General features: G+C 37.6%; 1 protein-coding gene across 1 annotated transcript; it reads right to left on the bottom strand.

Moving 5' to 3' along the window:
- Positions 1–7,991: 7,991 nt before the first annotated feature.
- LOC140839218 (protein NRT1/ PTR FAMILY 7.1-like) lies at positions 7,992–10,032 on the bottom strand. Its single transcript, XM_073205854.1, has 4 exons — positions 9,948–10,032; positions 9,637–9,854; positions 8,999–9,558; positions 7,992–8,866 (listed from the first exon to the last, which is right to left on the bottom strand). The coding sequence occupies exons 1-4, from the start codon at positions 10,030–10,032 to the stop codon at positions 7,996–7,998; spliced, it is 1,734 nt and encodes a 577-aa protein (XP_073061955.1). The 3' UTR covers positions 7,992–7,995.
- Positions 10,033–11,632: the final 1,600 nt, after the last annotated feature.

Genomic DNA, 11,632 nt, shown 5'->3' with positions numbered 1-11,632 from the left:
AAAATCGGGTGTTCTTCAGCTGCTCTCTTCGACTATTTATAGGCTTCTGTCAACGGTAACATTTATTTGAATAACAGCCGTTGTTTGCCACGTCGATATTCTCTGACAGATCATACACTGCAACTTTCTGATATGCGGCGTTCCACTACTATTGTTGCAGTTAGACTGTACTATATGTCGGTTGTTGCAATCAATTGATGACGTGTTCAGTTAGGAACACACTTTACTGATCCATGGTTGAGGTGCTTAAATAATAGCTGACCGATCAGTTACGTAACCAGTTAGTAACTTCGATGCGTGAATTAGTTGCTTGATTCAGTTACTTGGTTCAGTTACATGGTTCAGTTGGTTAATTTGTCAAACTCCGGAATAAGATTTCCAACAAGGTGGTATCAGAGTAGTAGGTTCTGTAGACTGAGATAGAATAGAAGAGAGTGAGCGGGATAGATTGAGTCATCTTCCTTGCTTATATCATGCTAGCATTCATCATGATTTAATGCTTTCCATCTTATATGTGTTGTATTGTATCTGAGTTGATTTACAGCATATAACTGCTAAGACTGAATCAGAACCGATTCTCGATCAGAGGTATATGATCAGAGAAGGGCTGAGACAGATTGTATAGATTGTGTACTAATCTGTTTGATAATCAGATATGTCGCCCAGGAGGATACCGCAACCAGCTGCAGGTCAAGTGCCAGAACAGGGGAGTACGTCAGGCACTCAGATGGACGTGACCGCTACACCAATGGAGACTCTGTTGAAGCGGTTTCAGTCATTCCGACCCCCAACGTTGAAAGGCACTGAGAATGCAACTGATTGTGAAAGCTGGTTAGACGATATAGAGATGCTATTCGAATCACTTGCCTATACAGATGAACGGAGGGTGAAGTTGATAGGGCATCAGCTACAGGAAGTGGCCAAGAGCTGGTGGCTTACGACGAAACGAGCCTTAGAACATCGAGGTATCGATATTACTTGGAAAGTATGTAAAGATGAATTTTATCAACGTTTCTTTCCAGTATCATATCGAAAAGACAAAGTGGCAGAATTTGAGAATCTACGACAGGGGCAATTGAATATAGAAGATATGTTGTCAAGTTTTCTTCTTTGCTCCGATTTGCGCCACACGTGGCAGGAAATGACGAGGCGGTCGCGGATCAGTTCATCAACAGTCTAAACCCTGACATCTTTACTCTAGTGAACACGGGGCGACCCAATACCTTTTCTGATGCACTGAACAGAGCGAAAGGAGCAGAGGCTTGCTTGATTAGGCAGCGAAGGGCTTCTTATAGTGTTCAGAGTCAGAGGCAGCCACAGCCCGCCGTACAGTTTCCACCACCTCCTCCTCAATTTGATAGTGGAAGCAGTAGTAACGGCAAGAAAGATTCTTTGAAGGCTAAAGGCAAACAATTTAAGAAATCATGGAACAGTTCATCGAGCTCCAGTGGATCCCGACAGAGAGGTCAGGGTCAGAGTTCAGAGTATAGTGGTGTGTATTGCAGTTCGTGTGGAGGCAGGCATGCCACTGAGCAGTGTCAAGGAGTCATGGGACGCTGCAATATCTATAGACAGCCGGGACACTTTGCCAGAGTTTGTCCCCAGAGAGTATACATCGATCCCAGAGTGTAGGATCATCAACATCAGTGCCCCAGATTGAGAGACAGACATCCGTACACTCGTTCCAGCCGCCATCTGTATAATCCCAGCAGAGACCAGGAGGTAGCCAGACTGTGAGCCAACCTTCCAGACAGCAGGCTAGGGTGTTTGCGCTGACAGAGGAGCAAGCGCAGGAGGCACCAGACGATCTGATTGCAGGTAACTGTTTTCTTTGCGGTTATCCTGCATATGTGTTGATAGACACAGGTGCATCCCATACATTCATTTCTGAACGTTTTGCATTAGTGCATGCATTACCCGTCGAGTCATTGTCTACTGTAGTGTCTATTACTTCTCCGCTGGGAAGTGGTCTTGTATCTGTGACTTCAGTTAGACATTGCATGCTACAGTTTGAAGGGCACGAGATTGAGCTAGATTGTATTGTGCTTGGTTTGGCTGATTTTGATTGTATTGTTGGGATTGATATGCTAACCAAGTACAGAGCTACCGTAGACTGTTTTCACAAAGTTGTCAGATTCAGACCTGAAATGACAGAAGAGTGGAAATTCTACGGGAAGGGTTCCAGATCTCGGATTCCCTTAGTATCTGCTCATACTATGAGTAGATTGTTGCATAAAGGAGCAGAAGGGTTCTTTGTTTATTTCGTAGATCTACAGAAATCGAGCCCGACATTGGCAGATTTTCCAGTAGTCTGTGAATTTGCTGATGTGTTCCCAGACGAGATTCCAGGGTTGCCTCCAGCTCGAGAGGTAGATTTTAGCATACATCTTATGCCAGGTACCGTTCCTATTTCGAGAGCTCCGTATAGAATGACACCTATTGAACTGAAGGAACTGAAAGCACAATTAGAAGATCTTCTAGCCAAGGGATATATTAGACCTAGTGTATATCCTTGGGGCGCAGCAGTGCTATTTTTGCGAAAGAAAGATGGATCGATGAGATTGTGTATTGACTACCGGCAACTGAACAAGGCAACGATAAAGAACAAATATCCTTTGCCTCGTATCGATGATTTATTTGATCAGTTGCAGGGATCTTCCATCTATTCTAAGATTGATTTACGATCGGGATATCATCAACTCAGAGTTAGAGATATCGATATACCGAAGACAGCATTTCGAACCAGGTATGGACACTACGAATTTATTTTCATGCCTTTTGGTTTAACCAATGCTCCAGCGGTATTTATGAGTTTGATGAATCGCATATTCCAAAGGTATTTGGATGAGTTTGTGATTGTTTTTATTGATGATATCTTGGTGTATTCTAAGAATATGAATGAGCATGCCGATCATTTGAGAATTGTGTTGCAGACATTGAGAAATGAAAGATTATATGCTAAATTGTCCAAGTGTGAGTTTTGGCTGAGACAGGTTGTCTTCTTGGGTCATATCATTTCTGGAGATGGTATCTCTGTAGATCTGAGTAAAGTTGAAGCTGTGATCAGTTGGTTGAGATCGACTTCTGTGCCAGAAATACGCAGTTTCATGGGTCTAGCAGGGTATTATAGAAGATTTATTAAAGATTTCTCCAGTATCGCAAAGCCGATTATCCAGTTGACACAAAAGAATATGCCATTTGTGTGGTCGGAAGACTGTGAGTCTAGCTTTTTAGAATTGAAGAAGAGGCTGATAAGTGCACCTGTATTGATGATTCCTTCATGTACTGGTAATTTTACTGTATATTGTGATGCATCTCACAGAGGGATAGGATGTGTTCTTATGCAGCGAGGCCATGTAATCGCATACGCTTCGAGGCAGCTGAAGACTCACGAGACCCGATATCCAATTCATGATCATGAATTGGCGGCTATTGTATTTGCACTAAAGATCTGGCGTCATTATCTTTATGGCGAAAAGTTTGAGATTTACTCCGATCATAAGAGCCTGAAATACCTATTTTCTCAGTCAGAGTTGAACATGAGGCAGCGTAAATGGCTTGATCTACTGAAAGATTTTGATTGTGAGATCAAGTACTATCCAGGGAAGTCAAATGCAGCAGCAGATGCCTTGAGTCGAAAGGTATGTTCCCTATCCTTATCGACAATAGGTGTCTCGAATTTAGTTGAAGATTGCTGCTTGTCTGGTTTAGCATTTGATACAGATAGTAGACCATTACGACTCGCTACCATTCAAGTTGAGCCAGACTTGATTATGAGGATCAAAGAAGTACAAAGAACTGATCCTAATGTTCAGAAATCGATTGAGATGGTCCGATCAGGACATTTGTCAGAATATAAGATACATAATTATGTTCTGTATGTGAATAATCGGCTTGTAGTGCCAGATGTTTTGGATTTGAAACAACTACCAAATAAAAAGAAAAAGTGCTTTGGGAGCTCGCTGTGCATGGCGTCGATTTCGTTAGGGAACTTCGTGAGCATCATGCTAGTGAACATGGTAAAGGGAATCACTGCAAAAGATAACAAGCCGGGTTGGATTCCAGAGGATTTGAACATGGGGCATAAGGACAAATTTTATTTTCTGATTGCAGCGCTAACTGCTGTGGATTTTGTGGTTTATGTGATGTTCGCCAAATGGTATAAATGCGTGGATGTGAACAAGAGGGGAAGTTGAATTTCAAGGATGAAGTTGAGAATAAAGTTTGAGTTATTATAGGGATGATTAATCCGTATGATTCTAAATTTTACATTGATTTTATAATAATTTTAATTAATTAGTTTCTCTTTTTTAATATGATAAAATCTATTAATGACTTGGAAAAATAATTCCGTGCATTAATTGTGCATGAAATTTGTATTTTTTGTAATAACAATAATTATTTCTAATTAATTTAATCTATTAAAAACATTTTATTCAAATTCAAACCATGAAGATTGAAGATAACAAAAATAAAATACCCAATAAAAACAAACCAAAAAAATTATGTGCATTGTGCGTACAATTAGGACTAATCTCATCTTCTAGTCTTAACATGTCATAAATGAGCAAACCTAGTCTCAAAAAAATATCAATTTTATTATATGTCTCGCGCGTTGTTGTTCGCATCACTTGCAATTGATTAAGGTTGAGAAATTAAATACACATATATAATTACATATTTTGTTGTGCCTTAATATTTTTGTTAGGAATTAAGATGCATAGGATCTATATCAATAAGCAAGTGAAAATAGTTTTGATTTATTCTTTCTTTTTCTTTTTCTTTTTCTTTTTCTTTTTCTTTTTCTTTTTAAATGGAGATCAATCAAAAATTTCGTAAAAATTACGGCAAGTGACAATAACCCATCTATAAAGATTATTTTAACGAAAATCAGGTTAAATAAGAGGAAAGATCAATACCTAAACATTATATTTTTATATAGTTGGCATCATGTATAAATTAATGATAACATATACTTAAAAGATGTGGTTATAACCTTTAGTGCAGTTTCCATGAGAATGAGACATTTGAGCTGGTGAAATTGCCGAAAGGAATGAAAGCTTTGAAGAATAAGTGGGTGTTCAGATTGAAGCATGAAGAACACAGTAGTCAACCAAGATTCAAAGCTAGGATTGTCGTCAAAGGTTTCGGACAGAAACACGGGGTCGACTTTGACGAAATATTTTCACCTGTGGTGAAGATGACATCCATCCGGATTGTGCTAGGGTTAGCATCTGAGCTTGATCTGGAGGTGGAACAAATGGATGTCAAGACCGCATTCCTTCATGGGGATTTGGAGGAAGAAATCTACATGGAACAACCAGAGGGGTTTGAAGAGAAGGGGAAAGAGGACCTCACGTGCAGATTAAAGAAGAGTTTGTACGGTCTCAAGCAAGCACCAAGACAGTGGTACAAGAAGTTTGAATCGGTTATAACTCAACAGGGATTCAAGAAAACCACTGCAGACCATTGTGTGTTTGTCAAAGATACCTCTGATGATGATTTGATGATGCTTCTACTCTATGTAGATGATATGTTGATTGTTGGCAAAGATGCTTCTGAAATCAAAGGCCTAAAGAAGCAACTAAGCAAGACTTTTTCTATGAAAGACTTGGGGCCAACAAAAAGAATTATTGGCATGGAAATCCATCGAGACAGGTATGCCAAGAAGACCTGATTGTCGCAGGAGAATTATATTGAGAAAGTACTTCAGATGTTCAACATGGACTAGGCCAAAGCGGTTGGATGTCCTCTTGCCAACCACTTCAAGTTGAACTCAAAGCAGAGTCCTATTACAGAGGATGAGGAAGAAGAAATAAAAAGTGTTCCATATGCTTCAGCTGTTGGAAGTCTGATGTATGCCATGGTATGTACTCGACCGGATTTAGCTCATTCAGTAGGTGTAGTGAGTAGATTCTTTTCAAAACCGGGAAAGGAACATTGGGCTGCAGTAAAATGGATATTCAGATATCTACGGGGAACCTCTAAATATAGATTGAGTTTTGGAGGATCCAGACTTGAGCTTGTAGGCTACACAGATGCATATATGGCAGGAGATGTTGACTCCCGAAAATCAACATCAGGATAGATGATTACATTTGCAGGGGGAGCTGTGTCATGGCAGTCAAAGTTGCAAAAATGTGTAGCATTGTCAACCACTGAAGCGGAGTTCATTGCAGCAACTGAGGCATGCAAGGAAATGTTATGGATGAAAGGGTTTTTGGAGGAATTATGTTTTGTGCAAGATCAATACAAGTTGTTCCGTGACAGTCAGAGTGCAATTCATCTTGGAAAGAATCCTTCAATGCATTCAAGATCAAAGCATATTGATGTTCGTTATCATTGGATACGAGATGTATTGGAGAAGAAGTTGTTGAAGCTTGAGAAGATTCACACGGATGAAAATGGATCTGATATGATGACCAAGATATTGCCGAAATGGAAGTTGGAATACTATAGAACTGTTGCAGGTTTGATCGAATTCACAAAATGGGCTTGAGGGGGAGAATTGCTAAGTAATCAATCAAGCAATCTTTGAATTCAAAGCCACCTAAATTTGAATTCAAAGAACACCATTTTTGAATTATAAACACATGTGTTGATTAGTCAAAAATTATGAGGTAAGCCATGATGTTTTATTTTTGTTTTTTTTCCCTAAACTTCACCTATAAATACCCATCCATTCTTCATTTCAAAAACACACCAAAACACAAAATCCTCTCATCTACAATCATAAGTGTAGAAGTGAGATAAAGGATTTAGTGTGAGATTTCTTAAGGAGTGTTTATCCTTGGAAAGAATAGGATTAGTGGAGAGAAAGTGAGTGTTAAAATCAGAGTGTTCTGAGTGAAATACTTTGTATTCTCAATTCTCTTGTCTTCTTTGTTATTAATAAAGAAGTGATCTCCTTGAGAGGTTTAGAGTGGACGTAGCCCAATCTTGGGGTGAACCACTATAACTATTGGTGTTCATCTTATTCATTGTTGATATCACTTATGATATTTCGCTGCGATGTTACCTCGTTTATTTTTCTGATATCCCAACACACACACGGTTCATACTTTTACAACTCCTTGCATTTTTTCACACATTAGTATACTTTTCTTCACTTTTTTTTTTTAATAATTTCCTTATATATTTAATAGTTTTTTGATACTTTAGTGTGTAAAATCGTTTTGATATGGTTAGTTTTAATAAATTCGTTATATTTATTATTTGAATATATCCAACATATCTAACTTTATTTTTTAATTCATTTTTTGCTTCTATAGCCAAAGTTTGGCATTAATTTACACATGATGCCAACTATATAAAAATATCATGTTTAGGTATTGATCTTTCCTCCTATATAACCTGAGTTTCATTAAAATAATCATTATAGATGGGTTATTGTCACTTGCCGTAATTTCTACGAAAATTTTGATTGATCTCCATTTAAAAAGAAAAAGAAAAAAAAGAATAAATCAAAACTATTTTCACTTGTTAGTTGATATAGATCCTATGCATCTTAATTCCTAACAAAAATATTAAGGCACAATAAAATATGTAATAATATATGTGTATTTAATTTCTCAATCTTAATCAATTGCAAGTGATGCGAACAACAACGCGCGAGGCATATAATAAAATCGATCTTTCTTTGATACTAGGTTTGTCCTTTTATGACATGTTAAGACTAGAAGATGAGATTAGTCCTAATTGTTATACGCACAATGAACATCATTTTTTTGGTTTGTTTTTATTGGGTATTTTATTTTTGTTATCTTCAATCTTCATGGTTTGAATTTGAATAAAATGTTTTTAATAGCTTAAATTAATTAGAGATAATTATTTATGACGAAAAATCCTAATTGCACGCAAAATTAATGCACGGAATTATTTTTCCAAGTCATTAATAGATTTATCATATTTAAAAAAGAGAAACTAATTAATTAAAATTATTATAAAATCAATGTAAAATTTAGAATCATACGGATTAATCATCCCTATAATTACTCAAACTTTATTCACAACTTCATCCTTGAAATTCAACTTCCCCTCTTGTTCATCAAAACCAGCAGCACTTGCCTCAAGATCCACGCATTTATACCACTTGGCGCACATCACATAAAACACAAAATCCACAACAGTTAGCGCTGCAATCAGAAAATAAAACTTGTCCATATGCCCCGTGTTCAAATCCTCTGGAATCCAACCAGGCTTGTTATCTTTTGCAGTGATTCCCATTACCATGTTCACCAGCATGCTGCTCACGAAGTTCCCTAATGAAATCGACGCCATGCACAGCGAGCTCCCGAAGCTCTTGATCCCATCCGGGGCCTGCCCGTTAAAGAATTCCAGCTGCCCCACATACATAAAAACTTCTGAGGCCCCGACTAGAACGTATTGCGGAATCTGCCAGAATATGTGCATGGAGCTGATATGCTCTCCGGGTATCACTTGTTTGAGCCTGCCGAGTTCTGTTAAGCCTGCAGCGACCATGGCTAGCATGCCGATCACGAGTCCTACGCCCATGCGCTGGAGCTCCGTCAGGCCTTTGGGGTTTCCGCTCAGTCTGCCGACCAAAGGGACCAGGATGTGGTTGTATATTCCTGTGCAGACGAGCACGCTGCAGATGTCGAAAGCCGACATGCTGGCTGCAGGGAGGTGGAATTTTCCGATTTGGGAGTTCATAACTTCACCTTGCTCGACGAATAGTGAGGCCATTTGCGTGAAGATTACCGAGTATACGATCGTGCAGAGCCATATTGGTAGCATTCGGAAGATGATTTTGGCTTCCTCGATTTGTGTTACTGTACAGAGGCGCCAGGGGTCAGCAGGGCCCAAGCGATCTTCTTCTGTCTCTATTGCTGCCTTATCAAGACACCTGAAAAAAATGATGTTTTATAGAACTTTTAAGTTCTAGAGGTACAAAATGATTCTAGCCAACAAGAATATGAGTGTTTGAAAAATCTTAGTGAGATCAGGTTAAACAATTTTGGCCATCAATGACACTTACGCAAAACCATCGGTATGACAAATTTTTCGACTTCCTTTGATGCTAGATTCAGTCCCTTGAACCTCATATAAAGCCTCGCCTTCTCTAAGAGTAGCATTCCGTTTCTTGTTTGCAGCAACAAAGACTTGCATAACTCGCGGTATCGGGTTCCCGCACGGCTCTACATTCCGGTAACAAGGCGAACCTAGAAGAAATCCTGCCAGTGCCAAAACGGCTGAAGCCGTAGCCGCCCAGAAACCAAGTGTCCACTTCCCAGTATCCTCGTAATACACTAATACAGTGTTTGAAAACAGAGAGCATGTGTTGAGAGCGAAGTAGAAGTAGCAAAAGAAAGAGGCTCTAGACTTTCTCTGTTTCGGATTTGACTCATCAAATTGATCGGCTCCTAAGGTGGCTACTGTGGGCTGGTAGCCACCGTAGCCAAATGCCACCATGTATATAGCCAAGTAGAATACAGTGGAACCGTATGTAACGGCCGGCACACAGATTTTCTTGCCATCTCCACAGCCCTCAGGCTTTAGCAATAAAGTCCAGGATGACACGGATACAAGCACCAAGCCCTGGAATTTCGAAATTTTTGAGATAAATCATAACTTTTTTAATGAGTTATTTTATTCAATCATAATAATATATGTTACCACGACAAATATGCATTGAAAAATTGCACAGGTGAGGTAACGGCCCCAGTATGAATCGCTGAGAAATGCTCCTATTAAAGAGCACAAATAAACAGTGCCGGTCCATTTGCTGACATTATCTGCGGCAGAAGCATTGTCTTGTTCAAGAACTCGAGTTAAGAACAAGACCAAGTTAACCCAAACAGCAAATAAAGCTAGAGTTGCGAGACCTTGATTTACTGCACCGTCGAAAGAGTCGAATTTATCGAAAAAAAATTAAGATGGTAGAAAAAGAAGGTAAAATCCGCGGATTCGATGAAAAGGAAATTAACCTAGCAAAATAAATGCTGCGCCCCAGCCTCCTTTTGAAGTGTTCTTGCTGATAAATAGTTTATAACAACCGGTACTTTTTTCCATTATCTTCGCTATTTACGGGACGCGACTCTTGAACTTTTGGTGCTCCAGTTCCCTGAAAGATCAGAATATAAATTAATGATAACATATACTTAAAAGATGTGGTTATAACCTTTAGTGCAGTTTCCATGATCAAGGCAAGGGAGTCAATTGGAGTGAATCAAAGATTTCTATGGAACAATGAACATGAAATATACATCCACTGCAATACTCACGCATTCACAAGAATTGTGATTCAGTTTATGTGCGTGAGTTTGGCAATTAAATCTATAACTGCCTTCACACAAATTGTGTTAATTGTCAGTTGTGTTTACAAAATTAAATCTATAATTGTGTTGTGTGCGTTCGTGAAATCACAAGACTCTATTTAAATTTTATGAGAAATATCATTGTACTAATATATTTCATTTTCCTTGTACAATTATTTTTTAATCACATGACTTGATTGAAATATTCATGTCAGGAATTAATAAGATTCTATATTTTATTGTATAGTTTTAAAAAATTTCATTTATTTGTCTCTTAATTTATGATAACGTGTAACAAATTATTTTAATATAGATATGGAATAAAATTTGTCTACCATATAAAAAATTTCTATGACAATATGTAAGTAGTTAAAATATATTTGCATGGTGCATTATATTTTAGTTTTAATATTTAAAATTTCCTCGTGTCCTTTTTAGCTTCAGTTTAATAATTTCTTCAAGGAACATATTGGATAAGATAACATTTAAATTGTATTTCCAGAAAATATATAAAATTATGGTTTTTATAAAGTTAAGTGGCTAACGTCCGCATCATAACAAATATGTGCAGTTGAGGTTCCTATCATAAGATAAAATAATGTAAAAACTTGTATGAGACGGTCTCACAGGTCGTATTTTGTGAGACAGATATCTTATTTGAGTCATCCATGAAAAAATATTATTTTTTATGTTAAGAGTATTACTTTTAATTGTGAATATCGGTAGGGTTGACCCGTCTCACAGATAAAGATTCGTGAGACTGTGTCACAAGAGATCTGCTCATAAAATAATACCCTTGATCGCTTGCGGTAAATGCTTGTCAAAAAACATTAGTAACTAATTGTGTATGGGATTTTGAGGACTCACATAAATAATACGAATAGAATAACAATCTGTTCGACGTATAGCAATGTGACAACGGTTTAGCTTTTAGCCCGTGGCAACGGTTTATTACAAGCTTGACAGTTAACGTCATAGAGCTCACGGTGGGGTTTCTTCATTTTAATGTAAATTTGAACTCCCATATATTTTTGTTAAAAGATATCTATGTCACTAAACTACATGAGATATGCTGAAGACATGGTATATCTTTTATAAATATAATTAATAAATATTTTGTCATATATCTCTCGACCAACGGTACCTAGAATCCTAATTTGACATTAAATTTCAAGTTTGAGACCCGTATGAAACCTGACGCATAAATATAAAAAAATATTAAATATTTTAATATCTACCACTCATTTTTTCGATAATTTATTATAAACAAACAACAAATAAATATATACATGCGTGTGTGTGAAGAACTGTCACCATATTAATTTATTTTAAAATCATTTAAGATTAAAAAAAAT

The sequence above is a fragment of the Primulina eburnea genome, chromosome 8, assembly GCF_022965805.1.
Source record: "Primulina eburnea isolate SZY01 chromosome 8, ASM2296580v1, whole genome shotgun sequence".
Taxonomy (NCBI): domain Eukaryota; kingdom Viridiplantae; phylum Streptophyta; class Magnoliopsida; order Lamiales; family Gesneriaceae; genus Primulina; species Primulina eburnea.
Note: the sequence above shows the minus strand (reverse complement) of the source record. Positions and strands in the feature narration are given on the sequence as shown.